Below are 24,143 nucleotides of genomic sequence, written 5' to 3' on the forward strand. Positions count from 1 at the left end.
GGCCCGGCCAAGCCTCCCCAGCACGCGCAGACTCGCAAGTTCTCCGCACCTGCGCTCCGGCCCCACTCACCAGGTGCACGGCCACCGGCAGCAGCAGCAGGAACAGCCACAGGTAGAGGTGGCAGCTGTTGGTGAACCTGCTGTGCTCGGGGTCGTAGTACCAGCCCCCGGTGAGCGCGGCCCACACGCCCTGGCGGAGCAGCTGCAGCACCTGGGACACCATGCCTGCCGCGCCCCGGGGCTCCGGGGGCCCCCCGCGTTAGCTCCCGGGCCCCCGCGCCGCGCCGCCGCCGCCTTCCGCCCCGCGACCGAAGCTCGAGCCGCTCTTCTGCTCAGACCCGCGAACCGCGGTGCCGGAACCGGCTGCTGCCGCGGGGCAGGTGGGAGCCATGTCCCGGGGGAGGAAGGATTTTCCCAGGGTGCTCCGCGGCAGCCGCGCGGAGGATGCGCCGGAGGCCCCGCCCCGCCCCGCCCCCCACCCCGCCCCTGCCGGCCGCCGCTGCGGGGTGACTGCGGTCTGTGCGTCCCCCCCCAGCCCTCTGCCGGTCTCCGCTGCAGGGTGACCGAGGTCTGTGCGCTCCCTCAGCCCCCCGCCAGCCTCCGCTGCGGGGTGACTGAAGAGTGACCGCGGTCTGTGCGCCTCCCGGTCCCCTACCGGCCTCCGCTGCGGGGTGACGCTGCGGTCTGTGCGCCCCCCAGCCCTCTCCCCTCGACTCTGCCTGCCCCCGCCTCCTTTCCGCGCGTCCTCCTATTACGGGGCGCGAAAGGCTTAAAACTCAAACATGTTCTCAGTCAGGAGAGACAAATCGGGCCATGTGCCTTTGCCTCTGCACCCAAATATTTGTGCATCTCGGATCCCGTCACCTGTCACTCGGCGTAATTGCTTCGCTGAGCACCGCCTGCTCAGCCTCATTCACCTGAGTTAACCGCTCACCCAAACCTTCTGCTCCTCCAGGCTCTACCTGCAACCTTGGCACTGCCGGTTCCTCCTCCCTGGCCGCTTCTGCTCCTCCCTGCTGTCCGGCTTGGCGGATGAAGAAGACAACCACCTTCCCGCAATGATTTCAGGAGCCCCCGTTAGGCTACTTGGCCATTTACAATATTTCCTAGAACATAACCCCAGGCATTGATCAGCCATTTAGGACGTTAGTCTAATCTTTCTCTACTGTTTAGATAGGAAGACCCACTAACAGATATCGCTGAACTAATAATAATCTTTAAGCTTTTCTGGTGTGACTTATAGTAGATAAATTTCAGATTCTCTTTCTGAAAGCGGGTTTGGGACAGGGGAGAGATCAAGGGGAACTCATCATCTTTAGAAGGAGGAAAGGAAGCCCGCGTTACTAGTAATCAATAAAGCAAATGAGTTTTAGGCTCTTGAAGAGAACAGGTTTGGGAAAGGGAGGAGGAGCAGAGAGCTTGTCTTCCCCAGGGACCAGCAGAGGAGGCCCTGGTGAGTTAGGGCCTTTGGGGAAGAACGAGGACTAGCAGGCTCTACGACCCCAAACACGCCTTTCCTGCACCACGCTGGCCTCATCTTCCCCAGACGTATCTCTCCCCTGCTCCGTGCGCCCTGCATGCCCCGGCCGCCCGCGGGTGTGCACCAGCATTTGCTTGTGGCTGCCTTGGTCAGTGCCAGCAGCGGCGTGCCAGCCTTCTGATGCCAAAATGAAATAAGGGAAGGTCCAGCCCAAGGAGCCGGTCTGGGACACGAACATCCACTGGGCCATGGATAGGTTTCACCCTGGCGCGTGTGCCTTCAGCCTTAACCACTCCGCACTCTGCCTTCACCTGCAGGAATGACTAACGAAAACGTGATAGTGCTCTTTCTGGATGGGAAGAAAAATGTTCTCAAAGACACAGATGATGCTTGCTTTCATACGGCCTCGATGCTTGAAACCGAGCAGGTGCTGCATAAATGTTTAACGAACAAATGATCGATCAGTCAACTCCACAGGAGAGACCCACACTAAGGAGCCTCCTTCGCACAGCGGGTCCGTTGCTGCACTGAGGGAGCGCCCTTAGTTATCGGTGCCCGATTCATCCAACATTTATTGAGCACTGTCTGTGTGCCAGGCATTTTTCTGAAGAATGAGAAAGCACCTATAAATAAAATGTGGCCCTGACCATGAAGAAGTTCACAGACTACAAAAGGAGCCAGGCAAATAAACAAAGACTTGCAACGAAATGTGCTGGGTGACATAATAGGATCGTGTGACACATACTGTTGGGGTTCACAACGAGGGTGAGACCGGGTTGACCCAAGAGCCAGATGGGGGCAACTGGAGCTCTTTGCTGCCCCTCGCCCCCCGCACACATATGTGCAGCCCCCACTCCCACACCAGGATCCCCTCCGAGGTCGTAGCCTGGAGAGCGACGTGTTATTGAGATGGTCTGCTGTGCACACGCCCCCGAACCCCGCTCAGGCCTCTGCGTGAACTCTTAACACTGGGCGCTGCGTGCAGAGACCGCCTCCTCCCGATACAGCCTCACGCGCTGTTCGATGACTCGCCCGCACCTTCCGATCTGGAGGGGCCGCCTCTTTCTCCACCCGCTCCTGGCCTTCGCGTTTGGGGGAGCGCTTTCGAGTTTCACTTGGGGCACTCCCGGGGCTGGGAAACGACACACACGGGTATAAGAAAGAGCTGAGGCTCTGAAGAGGGGGTGTGGCCGAGTCGGGGACCGAGTCGGTGACCGAGGGGTGGCGTCAGTGAGACCCGGAGAACTGGGACTTAAGGCTGAACGTGAGCTCGCCAGGCAGACGGCTGTGAGGATAAAGAGACGCGCCATCTGCGGAAAACGTCACCGTGGCCGCGTGTGCCCACTGTGCCGGGCTCGGGAGGGAGGCAATGGGACGGTCGGAAGCTTAAGGACAGCGATGAGCAGACGTCGGGTTCGTGGGTCACACGGAGTTCTCCGGACCTCATCCTGGGCAGCGGACGGGCAGCGGACGGCTTGGGGCGAGCATGCGACGTGGGCGCAGCGCCCGGCGACCGCCCCACGCTCGCGCGGGCAGGAACCGACTCGACGCTGAGGGTCGAACACGCCTTAGGGCTTAGGAGCCAGTCACCGTGCAGGTGAAGAGCGAGGTACCTTTCCGTTCGGGGTTGGCGAGTATGCTGTGAAATGAATGGAGTTATGGAGCATATAGGCAAAAACTGGCCTCCGTGCATGCGGGCTGCCTGGGGACTTGGGGGCGAGGGCAGGGACAGCGCGGTCCCAGAGCTTAGTCCGGACAGGCGTCTGAAACAGATACGGGCTGGGGAGGGATCCGCATCGAGCTCCACGAAAGGGAACGACAATGTCCTGGGCGAGAACGTGGAATGCGGACACGCGGGACCACAGATGACAGGGACGAAGGGCTCGGGCAGGACAGAAAGAGGAAGAGGGTCGGAGACCAAGGTGACCCGGCCGTAGCGGGCACCTACACGGGGAGAGAGCCGCTCGAGCAGGCAACGACGAGCGGGGACCAGCGCCACGGCGGAGGCCAAAGACAAAGCTGGCCGCTGTCGTGAGCGGTGACCTCGCCACCGCGCGTCAGGGGGTGCCGAGGGGGAGGCGGGCAGATGCCCAGCTGCGTGATGCTGGAAAGCGCGGGCCGGCAGGGAAGAGGTCGGCGCAGCCGCCACGCTCCACCTCCGGGCCGTGAGGGCCCAGGTGGGGGCCGGTGTGGCCCAGCGGCAGGTGCGGGGACGCGAGGTGCCCCTCTGACTGACGGGCTTTCAGCAGCGGGGGAGGAGCCTGTTTCTTCCCGAAGGACCCTAACCCGCTGACCCGGCTTTAACCGTGTGCGCAGGCGACGCTCTGCGATCTCCGCCTCCAGCCCTGACCCCTTTCCTGAACTTCGGATTGATATACACTTGGGGACCCTCAGCCCTGGCCCTCGACGCGTTCAGACATGTGCCACCGGCTTCTCTCTTACCGTGTCCTTCCCGTCGTACCTTCCGTATTTCGGATTCCACGGATGAAACTACCACCTGCCCATCACGGAGCGCGCGGGGGCCCGGATGCCCCTCCCCCATCTCCCTCCGGCCACACCCAGCCCATCACCAGGTCCTGTCAATCTGACCTCCCCGCGATGACCACGGGCACGCCGTGCTCTGTCCCCACACCGCTGCCGCGGGCCAAGTCCTCACTTGGAGTCACTTTGCAAGTCCAACTTAACCCGCTGTATGGAGGGAGGTCCGTCTGGCAGAAAGACACAGCTCTGGCTTTTAAACAGAGGTCATTTTACACGGGACGTGGAAGAGCCGAGAAAGTAAATAAGGGGTGACGAGCAACCCAGAGATTAGGAAAAGCGGAAGCAAGACCCCCAGGACCGGAGGGACAGTCAGCGGAGGCGCTGGTGTCAGAACCGAGAGCCAAGGGCTGGCCGCGGGAGATGACGCCATTTAGGGACACGCTGGGGGGTGTTGGAGCCCGGAGGACAGGCGGCTGCCACAGGAGACGCCACAGAAAGGCGATGGTGGGGGAGTCCGCGTGAACACCCCAACTCTCTCAGGCTTCCGATCTCCTACCTACCCCTTCCACCGGCCAAATCTACCTGGACGCATAGTGCAAGGAAGCCTGGGAAATATAGTTACCTGTGTACAGGTCAGAGCAGGTGAGAGTGATGAACCGAAAATGGAAGTCCAGCCCGGTTACCTCTTCTTAAAATTGTCCCCATGACACTCAGAAAAAAAAAACAAACAAAAAAACGAAAAACATTTAATGGCCCCCCAAGCCTTGCCCTCACCTAACTCTTCTGACCTGATCCCTGGACACCCCAACTTCACCTCATGGTGCTTCATGCCTTTCTGCCTTTGTGGGTGCTGTTCCCTCGGGAGCCAACATACGCCAACACGTCTACACACACACGCACACGCACACACACGGCATTGTGATCGGGGTTATAACTGAATCTACTAGTCGATTTCGATGAACAAGACGTACCCCTTCACTCGTTAAGATTTCTCAGTAACGCTTTACAGTTTTCCATGTAGAATTCTGGCCATTATTTACTGACATCCAGTGTGGGCCATGACCCCGTTGGCGGGAGCCGAGAGCAGCAGTGTAAACACTGAACTATCACGGAACCGGACACAGTCGTCACGGAACTACCGACATAATGCGCGGGCGACCGGCGACCCCGACTCCCGCGATGCGGCTGGGAAGGAGACGGTGACTCGGCTGTGTCTGAGTAAGCGCAGCACAGACTGGAGCTGGCCGGGGTGCGACGGCTTCGCAGAGCCGTAGAACCCCGGCTTCCCGAGGCCTCTCTACTTCCCCGTCAACCTCAGCTCTAAGTGGACACAGACGTCCTTGAGGTCGTCACAACAGAGGATGGAGATACGGCGAAGGTCAGGCCCTAGAGAACAAAGGGCAGCAGGCTAGAGCCCTGGACGGGGAGTGGCTGGTGACAGTGTCCGTGCCAGCCTTCATCGTCGGTGGCCTGTGCACTGAGACTAGCGAAGAGGTCACTTTGCTGCACAGGATCCACGTCGCTCAAGAAAGAGTCCTCAGCTGCTGATCTGATTTCGGCACAGTGAGTGCCCTGACCACGGCCCGCTCTCGCTCACTTAAGTGTCTAGATGAAGGGCTCTTTGGCCATGCGGAGGGCTCCGAGTGTGGGCAAAGGGAAGGAATGGTGGCTGCTGGGAAAAAGAGACAGTGACTGATAAAACCGGCCACAGAGGTAACGGTAGCTACCGGTCTTCACTAATCTAGGGAACCTCGTTTATCACTTTGAGCAAAGAAAAAAAATCAAAACTTAAAAATTATTGAAATAATTAAAAGTTCAAAAACTAGTCTAAAATTAAAAACACATGAAGGAAGCAAGAGAGCTCCTTAAAAATGATCATTAATCTTCTTCATGAGACGCATGGATTAAACCTAAAATAATGGGACATCTTGGAGGAGGAGCGATTGGACAGCAGAGGACTTTTGCTATGGACGGGGCTTGGGATCGACAGCGAACATTGTCAGCAAACAGAAAAGGAGGAATACCTGTCGGCTCCTTCCATGAGGCGGGTATTTCTCTGATCCCAAAAGCAAGTGAAGGTAACCCAAGAGTCGAAAACTACAGATCGTGTTATTCCCTTGTAGCAAAAGCAAAAACGCTCGACAAAATATTGGCGATCCGAATGCAACAACATAGGGAAAAGATCGTATTCCATGATCAAGTAGGACTGTTTCCGAGACTTCAAGGTGGGGTTAACATCCCCCAATCGACTGAGCGTTTGGGAGTGACCTTGATCTGCGTGCTGCGGGCACCACGGCTCTGGGCTTCACTCCCGGACGCCCGTCTCCAGAGCCGCTGGAAAACACGCTTCGTCGAATGAGTGAATATGCTGAGGAAGAGACAGTCGCGGGACCCAGGCGACGAGCTATTGAAAAAAGAAAGAGCGAATCCAAAAGAACTGGGAGTCGCAGCTCGCGAGACAGCGGGCCTCGGGAACAATCGCCGCGGACGACGCGTCGAGGCGAATTTTGAAGGCGCGTCTTCAACGATTTTAGGTCTGTTCGAATCTTTCATTTCTTTTGCCTTTTTAAATACATGGTAATTTTTTTAAGAATTTGTCCGTCTCCTCTCATTTTTCTACTTTCTCGGCATAAAATGGTTTCTACTGTCTTCTCGTGACTTTTAAAAGCCACCTGTGAGACACGTGGTGACGTGTGCTTTTTCATTCCTGAAATCTATTGGGTGGCTTCTCACTCTTTTATGATCGCTCCTCAGAGATGTATCGATAAAGAACGAATTTTTTACTTTGTTGATCTTCTCGATCGGAATTTTTTTCTATTTTCCTTACGTTCTTTGTTTTCTTCTCTTCTTTTCTATTTGAGTTTACTTTGTCCTTTTTCTAACATCCCGAGATGGATGCTTGCCTCATCTGATTTTTGACACCCGCCACCCCCTCTATACACACCCCCTCTATACTCCACAAGTTTTGCTATATTTTTTATTATTGTTCAGTCCAAAATATCTTATAATTTCCATTAGCATTTCTTTAACCCATGGGTTATTGATAAATAAATTGCTTCTAAATATGTATAGATACATAGGGGCATTGTATAATAACCTATGCTTTCTCATTTAATTTCAGACACCGAATGATTTCAATCCTTTGTCGAGACTTGACCTATGACAGAGAATGTGGTAATGTCCGTGCTTAAAAAGAATGGTTTATCTGCACGTTTAAGATGCAGTGTTCTATATAAATGTCCATTGATGAAATTTGCTCAAGTATTTTATATCCTGATTTTTTTTGGTCTGCTTTTCTATTAGTTACTGGGAGAGGCAAGTCATTTCTTTTAACATACGTCAAATACACACGCACCCATGCTTACAAAGGATTACAAAATAGACCATATTCTCTACCATAAATCGAACCTCGATAAATTTCAAACAATCGAATTCATTTAGAGTATGTTCTCTGGAATTAAATGAGAAATCAAAGATTATTAGGAAATCGTCATACGTAAAAATATACACGTCTTTAAAAACATGTAAATGTTTTATATATATATATATATATATATATATATATATATATATATATATATATATACACACACACATACCATGTTATTAAGTACATCTAATTAAAAGTTTTTATATCTTGCTAAAGAAATTAATCTTTTATAATCATGCATAGTCGCTTCAGGAAATTTTTTTTACTTTAAAGTCAGTTTGGCTGGTATCAATTTAGTCACACCAGCTCTCTTTTGCTTAGTGTTTGCATGGCATATCTGTTAACTTCTCTGTATCCTTATGTTCTGGGTTTATCTCTTATAAGCAGCATAAAGTTAAATTTCTATTTTTACTTAGTCTGTTGATCTTTGCCTTATGATTGAGATGCTTCGTCTGCTTACATTAATGTAATTATTAATATAGTTGGATTCAATCATATCGTCTTATATTTTGTGATGAGTCTTGCTTCCTCTATTCTTTTCCTTGGATTTTTTTGCCCGGATTATGGTTTATTATTCAAACTCTCCCTGTATTACCTTGAAAGTCAGAAACCCTTAAACCTTTCTTTTAAAGGGTCAGAAATATAAACCAACATGCTTCCAAGGGAGGTAGAACTCTACAGTGAACAGGGTAAGGTCAGGCCACGGAGGACACGTGGGACGAGATGGCACAGAGGGGTTACAGGCATGGGGTGGGTGTGACTGCTGTGTAGGAGTTAGAGGTGAAGCAAAAATCCTTTAGAATGATGCGGGAGTTTCCTAGAGCATCAGATAAAGAATTCGGAGGGAGCAGACAAAAGGCTGGCAGGCTCCAGGAAGTAGAGACAAGATCGCCTTCAGGAGAAACTCCTAAAAAGAAGAAAATTAACCCTTTCCTCCAAGATAGCTTGAGATTTTCCCAAATATGCTTATCTCTGCCTAAGAGTAAACACATACTACAAACAACATTTTGGGTTACCTCAAACTATGACTCAAGTTTGAAGTAAAAATGCCAAGTATTATTATTATTACTATTATTATTATTATTAGGAGGGGGGAGGAGGAGGAGGAGGAGGAGGAGGTGGAAGACAAAAAGAAAAGCGGACATTTCATCACCTCCAAAGGGAAGCAGTTAACTTGAAGAGATTACCCAAAGAATAAAAAGAGACCGATATAAAAAAGAAAAGCGAGTGGTCTTTACTCATTTGTAGCACTAGGTGGCACCAGAGCGCTGCTTCAAACACAGTAAAGCGCAGGTCATCGCGGGCGTCACACAGCAGGATAAAACAACCGGTGAATTGCTCCAGAGAGCCTGCCTCAAATGACAGTTCTGCTTTTCACCCGATTATTTTGTTCCCGTCTGGTGAAGGTCAGTGTGTATTGCGTGTGTGTTCTGTGGGTCACTATTATTATTATTTTTTTCTAATTATTTTTTCTTAATCTTCACAAATTAGTGTCCCCTAAAGAACAGACTAGAAATCATAAAATCCAAGGTATATTCTGAATTATAACTAGAGAGCTTTTCGGCAATAAAAGAGGACTTCACTTGAACATTAAAAGAGTACATCATGCCCCCGACTCCCAGAATAACCCCCCCCCAAATTTGACATTAACGTAGATCCTCGGGCAAGTGACATCTGCAGTCACTCAGTAAGGACATTGGTAAACTCGCTCTTCCCACAGAACGATGAAAATACAGGCAAAAAACTAAAATCGACCACTTTGGAATTCTGGAAATTAACCAAAGCCACGGATTAAACCGAAATCCTAATTATGGAACAGCATACGGTGGGTACGACGTAATGGTTCAAAAGAATGAGTCATTCTGCTATGGAATGACCTCCAAGACACATTAAATGAAAATAGTAAGACGTAAATAAATGCGTATTTGTATGAATCTATCTCTGGATAGACACGAATTAAAGTCTTAGGCCAGGACACGGGAGGCTGGTGGGTGGAGGGAGCATGAGGGGGAAATTTAATTTTTCCGACTATCCTTTGTATACAGAATATTTTTAAAAATATGGATTTTATTTTATTTTAAAAACGTATACAAGAAATAATCAGAACACAGACATAGAAGATTTTCTAGGTTCCTTCTAGACGGGTTCTGAACATAGAAAACATTCGAAGATGGAAGCAACTAATACAGACAATAATAAGCCACTGGAAGAATATTAGGGTCACTTTGAAAGCGGGCTTAGGACCCACCCAAGTAGGACCAAGAAGGTTTCCAGCACCCGAGTCAACCCTGAGGAGAGTCGACATCCAGCATGAGTGGGAGCTGGGCTCCGACTCCACCTGCTAATAATACCACCATTTGCTAGTATTTTTTAGAAGCTGTTTAATTGCAAATCTTTGAGAGTCAAGCGGAGGTTTTTTGTTTGTTTTTCGTTTTTTGTTTTTGACGGTATTCTTACTGTTATTACAGAAACCGGTTTGCCCAAGAGCATTGTCAGATAAGAAAATACCCTTGAAAGAGACCCCTACTGGAAGATTCCGCTCACTGTGGACCCTCAACTTCATCAGGCGACTTGAGGAGCGATCGGGAGACTTCCTGTCATCCTGTGGCTCGGCAGGCAGCCGCAGGAAACAAGACTTGACGCTTGTAGGGAGCATAACAGTTTTTCAAAGCACTTCGCGTAAACATCGGCATCACAGGAAAACAAAAATGGCCCTGTCCAGCGACAGGATGTGCACCTCCGCTTCAGGTGCCAGGGCTTTGGGCCCTGGAAATCCTTAGAGGTTACACTAATACCGAGGTGGGAGGAATGGGGGTGAGAGGAGGGGATTAAAGCGGAGTAGCTGTCACCGTGTGTCCCACACTCGTGTGTAAACGAAGGGAAGGTCAGCCCGGTCACTTGAAGAGTTTTGAAGAAAATTCAGCAAAGATTTAAAAAGACCGAGAAAAAGGTTTCATCGCCTCATGAAAGAAACCTGAATGACATAAACCAGTCTGAATTAGCCTATATTTGAGGCAGTAATTAGAAAAAAAAAAATGCTTGGAATTATTTAGTGTTTTGCTTCTAAGAATTTCAAGAGCTGTTTAATTGTATTATCTCATCAGTTCTCATGGTATGCATCATATTCTTAAGGGAGTATGTTACTATTCTCATTTTATATGTAGATTAAAAAATTGGAGAGTTGAAACAAAAGTTTAGGGTCACAGAAAAGGTCCGTGTTATAAGTTTGATTTTCGTTGTGTGTCCCAGTCTAGTTTAGGAAGGTTACTCCCCCAAAATAGATCCGATATGCAGGGAACCATCATTTTCGTGGAGTGAATGAGATAAAACAGCATTATAGAGTAAATGTGGGCAGACTGAAAGTCAGCTGTGACCCACGAGTTCAGTAATTACACATTCTGATCAAGAATGTTGATTTACTGTATGTTTTATAATGTAACTAGCCATCTGCGGGCACTTAATAAAAAAGTAAACACAGCAAATACATTCACTACAATCTTAGGAGGATGCCTTACTCTATTTTTTAAATCATCTTTTGTCCTCCGTGTCTTCTACTTGATATTTCTACCAGGCTATAAAGAATTAGTCATTACATTTGAAATGAGGCCAATACATTAGGAATAAAATAGAACTAATTTTATTAGGACAAAACATACACAAATGGCAACTCAGAATGGAACAGCAGCCCTATGTCAGGTCCAAGGTCATGAGCGTCGCAGCTTTATTCCAGAAGGCATATCTTCAAGGCTTTCCACAAGACCTTGGCTTTCTGAAATCACTCAGAGTTTTACATTGTCGCATTATTCGATGAAGTAGCTCCTTGTCCATTTGAGCGGCACTGTCTGGAATCTGTAACTTGAAGCACCGCCAAGCAAGGCTCCAGTCTTGTCCACTGATTAAGGTTACAGAAATTCTAAAATCACGATTACTCTGTCTAAAGCTGAAAGTCAGGTGAAACTTTGAGAATAAACGGTAACTTGTCACAAAGACTGAATTCGAAGCTTCCACATTTAACAATACATGCCGATAAATGTTAATTTATTGTTGCTGTATCATTATCGTTATTATTCGTTTAACCTCACATCTTTAAACTCATGAAAAAAAGAGGCCAGACGACCCGATTTAAGAGGAAAAGGCTAATTTACAGTTTCAACACATTCAAAAAGTACTTCGAGCTATTTTTTACTCCCACCGCCTTCATTCGGAGTGACTCGACCACAATGTGACAGCAGTGAACTGGCCTTCCTGAGAAGGTGAAAGCTAAAGTGAACTCACTTGTGGTATTTATTCACTTAATCCTTCTCCGGATAATTGCTCGTCCAGTTTTTTTCTCCCCTTCGACGTTTTGCTCAGACCCTCCCTGCTCAACGAGGCCACCCTGTCTCGCCCGTGAACACCTGACACTCCGCCTTCGACCCCATTTCCGATCCTGTCTTGCCCTCATTATTTTTATACGGCAGTTATCAAATTCCAATATACCACGCAATCCACTTATGTACTTTATTTCCCATCTACTGCTGCTGAAACACACACTTCACGATGACAGAGAACTTCGTTTCGTTCACTTTTACATCCCGAACACTAGATTACTGCCTGACACTCAAAAAAAATAAAGATTGATCAACAAACCCGTTCTTTCCGAGCATTCTGTCCTGTCTCTATTAGAAACGATCTCTGTTGTTACTTGGTTTAATTATAGCATGGTTCATGATGAATAGACAACAAGAATTCTGGTGACAACACAGGATAAAAGTTACAATTCATCACATACACGTGTGACTTGGTTTAGAAATGGAATATGCTCCAGGGGTCCTAGAATCACCATTTCAATGTTTAATTCTGACTGCCCCGTGGAAACCTTTTAATTAGGTTGGCCGAGGAAATGATCTTTGGTAAAGTAAAATATACCCAATAAAAGCCAAAAAAAAAAAAAAAAAAGGTAAATATACTTTCTGTTGAATTTTCTATTCTAATGAGCCCTCTATGAATAGGAACTAATATTAAAATAATGAGTTAACATTTATTAGGAGTTAACACACACACACCATTTCCCATATGTAATCTGGGGTTAAGTAATGACAGCCGGCACTTCGAAAGTCCCAGTATGTCACTCAAAATGCTTTTTGTCTTAAAAAGTTTGGTACAGACCTGATGGGAGCGATTCCGTTGAACCATTAATAATCTCCCTAACGGTCTGCGTTTTACCCCGACATGTATGGAAGTCTGAGGAACACAACTACAAATTCCGGGGAACACTTTTTATCCCAAAGATTTTTTTCAGTTATTTGAGAATTCGCACACGTGGTTCTGGAGGGGATATTTTTCCTCAACCCCCTCTTCACCTGTCCAGGATTTCTCGTCTCTCACGCCCAGACGCCTTGGCCTAATTTTAAACGCATTTCCAGTCTGGCTTCCTTTCTCAGCTCTTCCCCAGAAAATGTCCCTTCCCGCAACTGCGTCGCCTCAACGGCCCGTGAACACCGCAATCTGCATCCTTTCTTCTCCATTACTCATGAGCCGGTCCTTACCACCCACGCCCCCGCCTCTGCCAGCCCTGAAAGTCGCCACCCCAGTGCCTGCTCATCTGTTACACTATCTCACACTGAGGGCGACCAGCCATCCTGGGGCTTTAGCACGGGACGGCTTGTGTCTGGGGACCTGGGACAGTGAGTCACATCTCATACACCCACTATCTTTCGGGATGGGACAGTGAGTCACATCTCATACACCCACTATCTTTCGACCGCTCCGCTGCCCCTTACATTCCACAAGATAAGCCCCTCCCTCACGTGGCTACTTCCTCGTGTCCATTAGTCTTGACTCCATTAGGTCCTCGAGGTCAAGGGCGGCTCTGGATTAATTTCACCATCCGGACTTCCTCACTGGGAACGACACCCCCCACTGCACGCCCGAAGCTGGCAGATCTACACCAAATCCAGGAGCGACTTGTCACTCTTCTCTGCGGTCACGGCTGACCCCTGCGGGTGGCTTAGCCCAGCCACGAAAGGGGCCGTGGGCTACTGGAATCTCTTCAGAAAAGGAACTGGAAGCAAAAAGCGGGTGGCAGAGTCAGCATTGCTGCCTCAGTTTACCTTCCTCAGGTGCAAGGAGAAGCCCATGAGAGAAAGCCAGAGTTTCCAGCTTAATGTAAGGGTTTAATTCCGTTTAGCAGATGAGCTGCCGTTACTAACACCTTGCTTAAATGTCCCAGCTTTGTACCTATTGGCCAGTAACATGACAGGGCATTAAGCAAAGGGTCTTATGCCCCGTTTGAAAAAAAGCCTTAGCAGAGCAGAGTTTTTTTCTTTAATCCTCCCTTTAGCCTCAGACAATTCTAAACATACAGATCAGCTGACTGGCATTGTTTCACGTTTCTGTAGATCTGTCTGGCTAAACCGAAGACAGCTGCCTTCTCTTATAAGCTTCTGCATCCGACTTGTCGCAAAATATCGTGTTGGTTTAAATATAGAGAGAACTTCCAGCCTCATACAGATGGGTGGTGGGAAAAGGCAAAAGTATCTTTTTAACTTCTTATTTGGAGAGAATTGTAGATTTACACGCAGTTGGAAGAAATAAGACAGAGAGATCCTGTGTACCCCTCACCCCACTTTATCTGATGGTAGCGCCTTGCATGAGTACAGGACAATATCACAACCAGAAAATCCACAATGACAGAACCCAGTGAATGGATTTAAGTTCCGCCAGTTTTTCCATGTGCTCGTGTGTGCGTGTGTTCAGTTCTGTGCGATTTTATCCCGTGTGCTCACCCGTGTGACCGGCGCCCCAGTCAAGACACAGACGGCCTGTCACCCAGGTCTCTCAGGCTGCACTTCGGTAACTGGGGTCACTTTCTGCTCTCTTTCCACCTCCCTAACTGGGGACCCCACCCATCTTTCCTAAGGCGGTCTTTTTAACAGCCTTTTTAGGTGGTCATGGATATTCTTTGACACTATTCCAACATTTGACAAGTGGTGGGCTTCTAAAGACTAGCTGCAAAGTAGAATCTGAAACCATTATCAATGAACTTTTCGTAATCCATTTTGAATGGTCTCGTATCCATTCACGATTCCGTGATACCAAAAAGATCTTGGCCTTTGGAAAATATTGGTTCGCTGAGCTTATAGATCTTCCAAGTGTTGGCCTAGTCCATTAAAAAGTATCGAGAAATCACGCTTGTTAATATCGCCACCAATGTATCAGAAAAGTCTTTAAGTGTTTGGGAAGTTGTCGAACTCATAAAAGCAGCTATGAGTTTCCCCAAATCCTGATTTTTGCTTTGAAGCTCAAATGAATCATTGGCAACAAACACCATCTGTGGTTTTCCATGAAATATAATACAGTGCCACTTTGTCCATTTTCGAGAAAATGTCTTTCAGATCCCCAAAACCGTCTACCAGCTGTTCTTTCAAGTAAACGTGGTGTCACGTGAAAACACGTGAGTAGGTCGGCATTCAGCTCAGAACTCACTGAAGAGCTCTCTCATAGAACAGTCATCTTACCGGGGGCCACGGCGGGCTAGCTTTACATGTATTTCACACTTTGTCATGGAAAATATTAAACACCTGTACTCGAGAGTCAGGGTTTAATTAAATTAATAATTTTCACTGCTTCGTCAAGGACATTTTGAAACGAACCTGGCATTTTGTTCCTTTCGCTGCAGGTGCGTGTGACTCTGAATAACTGCTACCCGTACGATTTGGTGCCACTGCCCCGACTTGCCGTCCTGACCACTGTTTTCACACCATCAGTGCAAATGTCAAGAGTCAAAACGAGTAAATTACGAGTAAATTACATGTGAGCATAATTATGAAATAGTTTTGACTTGCGGAGCCCTGGAAAGTCTCAGGATCTCTTGGGGCCCGCAGACGCCAGCTGGAGAATGCTGAGCTGAGCTACCGCGGGCCGTGGCGATTCACAAGATGCCCAGAGCGACGGTGACCGTAGGGGCTGACTCTCCTCGCACAGCCGACAGGGACAAATCCACGCGTGATTTTTAAGAAGAGCCATTCCATACAGTTCTCCCGTTTCCCCTCGCACTAACCCATTACCCTCTTTGTCCAATTCTTCTACATTTCTTCCCTTGGTTCTTATTTTTATCTACTTCTATTTACATATCTGTCACCAGATTTCTGTCTTAGCCAGTTCTCCTCGGTACCGTCTTCCTGGTAGAATGTGCTGAGCTGGACCGAGTGGGTGGGGTTAGAGCACACACCTCTGAGTAAGGCATGACACTCAGGCTACCTCCCCAAGTGTAAGATTTGGGGGTTAAAAAAAGACACAAAAGTAACGAGTGATGAATTTTAGGATAATCACACCCAGGCAGATGCCTTGCCAGGACTGTTTCCAGCTCAGAGTTCTCAAATGACAAAAAAGTCCCAGGGGATCACGTTGCTTGAGGCTCAAGGAGGGTCATGGGATGAGTCTCTGAATCGTGGCATAGAGACTTGTCGCCACTGGGGACCCCCACTCTGAACCAGCTGTGTGGGTGAAGCGAAGTCTCTGCAGACTGGTTCCTCTGGCACTGCAGAGGCCGGGTCCTGGCAGGCGACCCACAGTCCTTGAAGGGCACGAGGACTCTGCCAGGGTGGATGGACCTGTCACCTGGCTGCGCACGGGCCTTCTCACTTGAAGGCACGCGCGGGGTCTCCCTGCTCTCTCCATGGCTCGGAACAGCCCTCTTTAGTGGGTGACATCGGCTGGGGCAAGTACTTCCAGAACTTAGTTTCCTGCGTCCCTGTCCCCCTTCTAAGCTCCCGACTTGCTGACAAGCCGACTGGATAACCAGGTGACCCGAGGCATCCCAAATCCAACGTGCCGAAAAGTAACCTTGTCCCTGAAACCATTTCTCAGGTCGTGTAGCATCATGATCATGCGCCAAGTCGCCTAAGAGAGAAACCTGGGTGGGGCGATCGGGAGCCCTCCGCAAACCCTTATCCACGACTCTAAGCTCCAAAAAGCGAGGAAACCAAACCTGGCATCGGAGCTCGTTTGGCACCAAACTTAACTTGAAGACGTCAGGCTGTTTGTGGTCCTTCTCACACTTGGTGAGGATGTTTATATTTGGGTGCAGAAACACGAAGGTGTTTGTTTATGGGGCACTGCCCCATGCCCATCTGGGAGTGTTAATATTCATACATGCGCCATGTTACTAAAAGCCCCCAAGTTCTAACTTCTGGGACTTCCCGGGACCCCTGAGTTTGGAGAAGGGGCTGCCATCCTGCCTGTGGTGACCGAACCTTTGATCTTCCGGGCATATCGCCCCCAGCACCTGCCTCGTGCGTCACTCCCCAGCGCCACCGGCAGAGGTCCCGGCTTCCCTAATCTCCCTCATTCTTGCTGCTTTTCCTGTTCCTGACCCTGCCCCGGTCAAACCCGCGACTTCCATGTTTGCTAACAGCGTCTTTCTGCAGTTAAATCTAAAACCAGAACACTGCTCTGCTTTACTCCAGCATGGCCCCCGCCCCGAGCTGGTCTTCCAAAATGTCATTCTGGAGCAGCCTTCTGGGTTTCTGCCCTACCCACGCGCCCGCTGCACGACTTCATTGTTTTCATTTATGTTGACTCATTTTTTACTTAATTTATTTGCATACGAATCTGATTTTCATTGCGGCGAATGGAAAAGCCATACACAGACGGCAACATAAATGTAAACACTAGAAAAACAAAACGATGAGAAACTATATTTTCGAAGCGGCCGCCCAGAGACCTACTCGTTCTCTCTATTGAAAGGTGATATGAATGAGCTAATGTTTGTTACAAACTTACTATGTGCTAAGCGCCTTCTCCAGCCTTTACATCCATTAACTCGCAGAGTGTTCCTACTATTATTATTCCTTTGCAGGTGAGGAAACTGAGCTACAGAGAAGCAGAGTCACTTGTTCAAGGTCACACGGCCAATAAACAGCATGATTCAAAGGACCGAAAGAAACTAAAAAGGCAATCCATTTTTCATTATGCGATTCAACGCTATTATGTGTCATATCCTCATAAGGCCAAAACAGTCCCCATCTGCAGGCAGAGAAGGACTCAGACGCCAGGAAACTGGCCCACTACAGGACCAGCTGTGTCGTCAGAAATTTTATAGTTGGGCTCTCCTCTCCCTGGGTGGCCTCAGCTCCTGCCACAGGAACCTCTCACCCTCGGCAGTGCCCTGGGCCGTCATTTATTTGTATTCCCCGTCTTTGTTCACATCGCCTGGGGTGTCCTCCCCCTTACTGTGAACCCCAGCCACACCTTCAGCTCCAGTGACACACCCCGACCGACCGACGCACCGGGCGACCGCAGGCACAATGAATTCTCCTTCGCCTGAGCCCGGGACACGTGGCTTATTCTTCTGCCGTGGAACTAACTTTATTCCCACCATTTTCCATAGCAGGGGCTTTGGAACCTCCGGTTGGGCCACGAGGAACGAGCGTCAGGGCTGGACCTGCGGCTCCCCGCGCGCTCCTGTTCTAGTGGGTCCGCGGCCCGCAGACTGGTCTGGAACCCGCTCGGGCGCGCGCGGCAGCCGGCTCTGGCTGCGCAGCGACGCTCCGGGGCCGCAACCCGCCTTCGCGACACGCCCCGCAGCGCCGGGCCGTCCACACCTTCAGCTCCAGTGACACACCCCGACCGCCACCGCTCGTTACAGGAGCGTGGCCTCCGCGAACCTCCCCCTCGGCGGGCCTCGCTCCCGGCCCCGTGGGCGCGTGGCCGCGGGGCCCGGAGCGGGCGTGGCCAGCCCGGCGCGGTGGGCCCGGAACAGCGGGGCGGGCCCGGCGGGCGTGGCCAGCCCGGCGCGGGGGGTCCGGGAGAGCGGGGCGGGCCCGGCGGGCGTGGCCAGCCCGGCGCCGTGGGTCCGGGAGAGCGGGGCGGGCCCGGCGGGCGTGGCCGGCCCGGCGCGGTGGGCCCGGAACAGCGGGGCGGGCCCGGCGGGCGTGGCCAGCCCGGCGCCGTGGGTCCGGGAGAGCGGGGCGGGCCCGGCGGGCGTGGCCGGCCCGGCGCGGGGGGTCCGGGAGAGCGGGGCGGGCCCGGCGGGCGTGGCCAGCCCGGCGCCGTGGGTCCGGGAGAGCGGGGCGGGCCCGGCGGGCGTGGCCGGCCCGGCGCGGGGGGCGGGCCCGGGACAGCGGGGCGGGTCCCCGAGGGGCGGGCCCGGGAGGCGGCGAGGCCGAGCGGGCGGCAGGTCGGCCGCAGGCCCAGCGCGCCACCATGGAGCGACAGCGCCCGCGGGTGCGGGGAACGCTGCAGCCGCAGAGGCGGCCAAGGAGGAGCGGGGGCTGAGGCCGTGACCTCCGGGTAGTGGGCCCGCTGCCCCCGCCGTCCCCGAGCCCCGATCCCTGCTCCCTGCCTTCCCGGGGCGCGGCGGCGACCCAGCCGGACCATGCGCGCCCGCGGCCGCCGCGGAGGCTGATCCCGCCGCCCCCCATGGCCCTGCCGGGCGCCGAGGGCGCGGCCGACCGGCCGGTCTCGCCGGCCCCGGGCGCCCCCGCCGGCTCCGCGTCGTCGTCGTCCGCCTCCTCCGGCGGCTCGGCCTCGGCGGGCGCGGGGCTGTGGGCCGCGCTGTACGACTACGAGGCGCGCGGCGAGGACGAGCTGAGCCTGCGGCGCGGCCAGCTGGTGGAGGTGCTGTCGCAGGACGCCGCGGTGTCCGGCGACGAGGGCTGGTGGGCCGGCCAGGTGCAGCGGCGCCTGGGCATCTTCCCCGCCAACTACGTGGCGCCGTGCGGCCCGCCCGCCCGCCCGCCGCCGCCGCCGCGGCCCGGCTCGCCGGTGCACGTCGACTTCGAGCTGCTGGAGCTCAAGGAGCTCATCGGCGCCGGCGGCTTCGGACAGGTGTACCGCGCCACCTGGCAGGGCCAGGAGGTGGCGGTGAAGGCGGCGCGCGGGGACCCGGAGCAGGACGCGGCGGCGGCGGCCGAGAGCGTGCGGCGGGAGGCGCGGCTCTTCGCCATGCTGCGGCACCCCAACATCATCGAGCTGCGCGGCGTGTGCCTGCGGCAGCCGCACCTCTGCCTGGTGCTCGAGTTCGCGCGCGGCGGCGCCCTCAACCGCGCGCTGGCCGCCGCCAACGCCGCCCCGGACCCGCGCCGCGCGCGCCGCATCCCCCCGCACGTGCTGGTCAACTGGGCGGTGCAGATCGCGCGCGGCATGCTCTACCTGCACGAGGAGGCGGTCGTGCCCATCCTGCACCGAGACCTCAAGTCCAGCAACGGTGAGTGGGGCGCGCGCGAAGCGGGGGACGCAGCCGTGCCCCGCGCAGCCCACCCCCTGCCCGCGCCGCGCGCCCTGTGCCGGGCGGGAGGAGGCGGGGGCCGGCTTGGGCGCCCGCGGCACCTCCGGGCAGGCTCCCAGGGCTCAGAGGGCCAGCTAGACCTCCGGTTACTGGCTTTGGGGCACGTGACACACTTACCTTGACTTGCTTTCGGGCGCCTTTTTTTAAAAAAGGCGGATAGGACTTGCTTTGCAGACTGAACAGTTATAGCATATCTGGGTCTTCTGGACACTTCACGGTGCCGTCTGGCCGTTAGGTCCGACAGCTGGTTCGTTTGGGTAGAACGTGCAGCCAGAGGCCTTCCTCGGATTCTGCGGAACCCATGGCCTCCCGGCCTAGGGGACTTCATCAACGCCCCCTTTCCTTCGGCTTCACGACTGCTTACTGGGGTCGCCTTCGGCTTCACGACTGCTTACTGGGGTCGCCTTTTTGCACCTGGAATATGGCTTCCTGACGTTTCCAGTTTTCCCGTTCGTTTGTCCCCGCACGTGAAGTGTGATGGCGTTACTCGTCGGGAGGCTGGCGTGTTGACGCGTAGTCTGCAGGCTAGAAACACCGGTTTGCCCATTGTGCATATTTGGGTTGATTAAGAACGAGTTCACTGTCCTCGCACAGGTACCCGAGATCCGGAACACCTGGCCTATGTCATTTACTTTGTTTAGACATCAGGGTGGATTTTCCAGATGTCTAAAAAACTGACAGTTGCACTAAACACAAATTCTATTATGTGTCGCCGTATAAAAGAATTGCTGTTTAAAGTTGCTTCTGGAATATGGGAAATCACTTAATATTCTTAGACAGAAATGATATGGCAGATGAAAGGATGCAGTCAGAACTGGCATTGGCCTTCACGGTTGCATATCTCTCAAGCCTGTAAAACCTGCTGGGACAGGAGCTAACTCAACCGGAAACATCCTCCTTCTCCGAGTCTGCAGAGACAAGAGTGACAAGAAGAAGTGATACATTTGTCGGATGTTTGTGCAGATTCTTTGCCTTTTCAAAATCCTCCAGCCCTGAAATTTACTTGAAAATGACGAATGTAGCATTTTGATTATGGGAATTATAAGTAATTTGAGTGTCGGCAATCACCTATAAGCACTGAATACTTTTCTTTGGGGGTTTATTGTATGACACCCACTAACCCCTCATCTTATAATTCAGATTGCAACTGCTTAAGTGACAGAAATTCTAACAAAATATGACATAGAGAAGTGGCAACGGTAGTGTGTGTTGGAGTTCTGAAAGAGGCCACGGGAAAGATTCTAGAATCATTTACTTTTGGAAGGGGCATGGTAAGGACACAGCACAAATTCTAACGCACTTCGCACCTGACACAGTCTTCCCTGCCAGTTGGTGCTTATTTCCTAAGATGTGTTTTTACCGAAAGAAATGTTTAAGCTGCCACCATGGAATAAGGCCTGTGTGTCCTCTCCATGCGTCCTGTAGCCCTCTCCCCGGCGACGTCCCGAAAGCCTGTGTCCACCCAGAGTTTTTGCAGAAGCAGGTATCTTGAGGACAGCAGTAGGTAGCATCAGTGCTTGCTCTGCCCCTTAGCCAGCGCAGAAGTTAGTTCTGCGACACGGCTGGGACCTGGCATTCTACAAACGCATTCTGTTGCAGATTATCAACACGCAACGATTTGGGTTGGACTGGTCTTTAGACCCCAAAGTTTGTTTCGTTGGGGTGTAAGAATACTTGGGGTCCATGGAAGCTGTCCACAAGCTTACATTGTGTTTGCTAGTGTTTGTAGAAGGGAGGTTAATCCATGTTCTGATAATTAACTTTTGATAGAAATTAAAAACTTTTAAAAAGCCTAGGCTATTAAATAGTAAAAAGAAATAACGTGACCTTGAAATAGTAACTATGGTTAAATAGTTTTCATCGACACTGGAAAAACTTGTACATGGTAGATATCATGTAACTGAAGGTGATTATATGCTGCAACTTAGTTTTTGAAAGACTTCACCCTGGAAATAAATTGCCAAACTTCCTGGAGCATTTTAATTTCTATAATTGTCAGGCAGGGTAGCCTTTGTTGTAAATTGTCGCACTTTTGGGTGGGCCACTAGCATAGCCGAATATTTGTTACTATATGACCATTATTATAGTTTTTAAATTACTATGCCATGAACATTTTGAATAGGGCCTAAAATGAGCAAATTACAGTTTCTAACACATTGCTTACCCTGGCTCTCTGCCATTACTAATTCGAGGAATAAATGCAGATACTTTAGAATCCTCTTATGATAGGTGAAGCCGTGACTTCGTGTTCTGTTACAGTATGTTTTGTTTGACTTTATTGGTTATTTGCTAATGGTGGTAGTGAGTTAATGGTAATGTCAACAAGGTTTTAAAAATCAATATTGAATTTTGTTTTCATTCTGCAGTCTCCTCAGGTAACAAAGAGCCAGTATGCGACTACTTGGAACCAAGGTAGTGGAAATTATTGTTTAAAACAAATATTTACATTTGTCAAAGGAAGATATGGCTCTTGATAGATTTTTCTTTCCTCTTTTCTCGTCAGTCTTTTTCAGTTTTTTTTTTTCATATCGATGGGCCAAACATCTTTGTCCCTTTTCTAGCAGAGAGAAAAAGATTGATAATTGAGCCAAATTAGCACGTTTTAAGCATCATTTATGTTGTTAAAATACGCTAGGCCCTGTCACTCCCGGGACACAGTAAGTAGAAAGTAGTTTGCTATTTTCTACTATGCGACAACTAGAAAACAATGCCATGCAGCTTCTAGTCATCGTGGACATCGCCAGTTTTATGTGCATTCAGAGAACAACGATGCGATAAATCATCGTGAGCTGGAACTCACTTATTCAACGCGTTCTACGTGCCCACCCTGGACCAGTCACTTCTGGGCCGCGGGGACACAGTGGCAAACCGATGACAATATCCCCATTGGCATTGGGCTTAGTCGAATAAGAAACGTAGATGGCAGTCATGCCGTGGCCAACGTTAGCAAGTGCCATCGAGAAAATAAAGCCTGGGGAGAGGCAGAGAGTGATGGATGCAGGATGCGGGGTGCTTTGGGGACAGGAGTGGCCTGCGGAAGCCGCTCTGAAGAAGTTACACAGAGACATGGAGGAGGCGGGGGCGGAGTCAAGCGAAGATCGAAGCAAAGGGAAAGTGCGCCTGGGGCGAGGCTGGAGGCCGAGGCGGAGAGTGCAGAGGGGAGGGCGGGGTGCAGCGCCCCGCAGGGGGCTGCGATCCACCTGGGGGTTCCCCGGGTGCCGTCCCCAGGAGCCCTGAGCGTTTTGTGCGGAGGAGCTGTGTTTACCAGGTTACTCTGGTTACGCAGGAGCTCGGACTGGGGCCTGGCGGGAGGGAAGGCCCGGGGCTGCCTGGGCGCGCGCGGGCGCCGGCTTGGCGGAGGGCGGCGGGGGTGGCTTTGGGGCAGTTACCGGAAAGATGAGGATAAAACCTAGTTCAACACGTGAATGGCTGAGGACGGTCTGAATTACTAGAATTTCGTCTGAGCGTTTTGTTTATTTTGGAGTAGTTCAAGATTGAAAGAAGATTGTGTGGCATAGTTTACGGTCCCCTCCTTCTTTTTTTAGTTATTGCCTACTGCGTTCCACTGTTTTTCGATTTTTTTTTTAAGCGAGGCAACCCTTGGTTGACCTCACAGACTGCAAGGACTTTGTCATCTTACAATCCCTTATTTTTAATTTTTTACGCCTATAGCACCTGGTCTTCCTAGGTGGTCTCCCATCCAAGTACTAACCAGGCCCGACCCTGCTGAGCTTCTGAGATCAGACGGGATCCGGCTTGTTCAGGGTGGCATGGCGGTAAACTTCCTTAATTAAAAAAAAGTGGAAAATAAACATTCCATGAGAAACCGAGCCACAAAGTTCAGTAGCTGTTTACTGGTTTACTTTATATCTCAATGATTAAGCAACTTCTTATCTGGATTTTTTTTTTAGCCTTCTGGGAATAATTATTATTTATATTATTACCTGTGAGAGCAGCTACAACCTATAAATAGACATAGGTTATTTATTATGAAATGCTATTTAGAGCTCTAACTAAAAAAAAAAAACTACAAAAGGAATCTAAATTGTATTAGCTTTTCTCATTAATGCAATGTAAATAAAGGAACTATTTGAGAAAATTATAACAAATGTAATCTCCAAGGTGCTTAAAAGCTTCTAAGGCGATTTCGAGGAGCTATTAATTATGCCGTGATCAGTTAAGAGACACGTATTGTCTTCCTGCCCTGTCTGCCTTTGTATCCCAGACACATAGCTTCCTGCCTTAGCCACTCCCTGTTCCCGGGGCACAGGGACATCAGCCCAGATACCCCAGGGGTGACAGAGCACCAATCTGCTTCTGGAACAAAATCAGCTAAAGGACAGATTTTTTTTTTTTAGAAGGACAGCAATCACAAAGGGTCACCACACCAACCGTTTTCATGGTTGCGTATTAAAAAATAAATAGGCTGCTTGTCACTTTTATAGTTGTGAGGGGGCGGTTATGGAGTTCTGGATTGGGCA

At 50.8% G+C, this 24,143-nt stretch overlaps 3 protein-coding genes and 1 pseudogene across 4 annotated transcripts in view; 1 reads left to right on the forward strand and 3 right to left on the reverse strand.

Annotated features, from left to right (window-relative positions):
* Nucleotides 1-236, reverse strand: part of LOC120592612 (pecanex-like protein 2) — a 1,275-nt gene extending 1,039 nt beyond the window's left edge. Inside the window, exon 1 of the mRNA XM_039850348.1 lies at nucleotides 71-236. Within this exon, the coding sequence (XP_039706282.1) occupies nucleotides 71-223 (153 nt within the window). The 5' untranslated portion in view covers nucleotides 224-236. The remainder of the gene's footprint in view (nucleotides 1-70) is intronic.
* The window catches only part of LOC120592611 (pecanex-like protein 2), a 70,884-nt gene extending 50,972 nt beyond the window's left edge, over nucleotides 1-19,912 (reverse strand). Inside the window, exon 1 of the mRNA XM_039850347.1 lies at nucleotides 19,780-19,912. The gene's annotated coding sequence lies outside the window, so the exon portion shown is untranslated. The remainder of the gene's footprint in view (nucleotides 1-19,779) is intronic.
* MAP3K21 (mitogen-activated protein kinase kinase kinase 21) overlaps nucleotides 18,542-24,143 on the forward strand; it is a 46,885-nt gene continuing 41,283 nt past the window's right edge. Inside the window, exon 1 of one of the 2 annotated variants that reach the window (XM_039850336.1) lies at nucleotides 18,542-19,581. In XM_039850336.1, coding sequence (XP_039706270.1) covers nucleotides 18,795-19,581 — 787 coding nt within the window. In that variant the 5' untranslated portion in view covers nucleotides 18,542-18,794. The remainder of the gene's footprint in view (nucleotides 19,582-24,143) is intronic. The other variant, XM_039850335.1, reaches the window with a different exon arrangement.
* On the reverse strand, nucleotides 23,326-23,444 carry LOC120592675 (uncharacterized; annotated as a pseudogene).

The sequence above is a fragment of the Pteropus medius genome, unplaced genomic scaffold (genome assembly GCF_902729225.1).
Source record: "Pteropus medius unplaced genomic scaffold, Ma_sr-lr_union100, whole genome shotgun sequence".
In the NCBI taxonomy this organism is placed as follows: Eukaryota; Metazoa; Chordata; class Mammalia; order Chiroptera; family Pteropodidae; genus Pteropus; species Pteropus medius.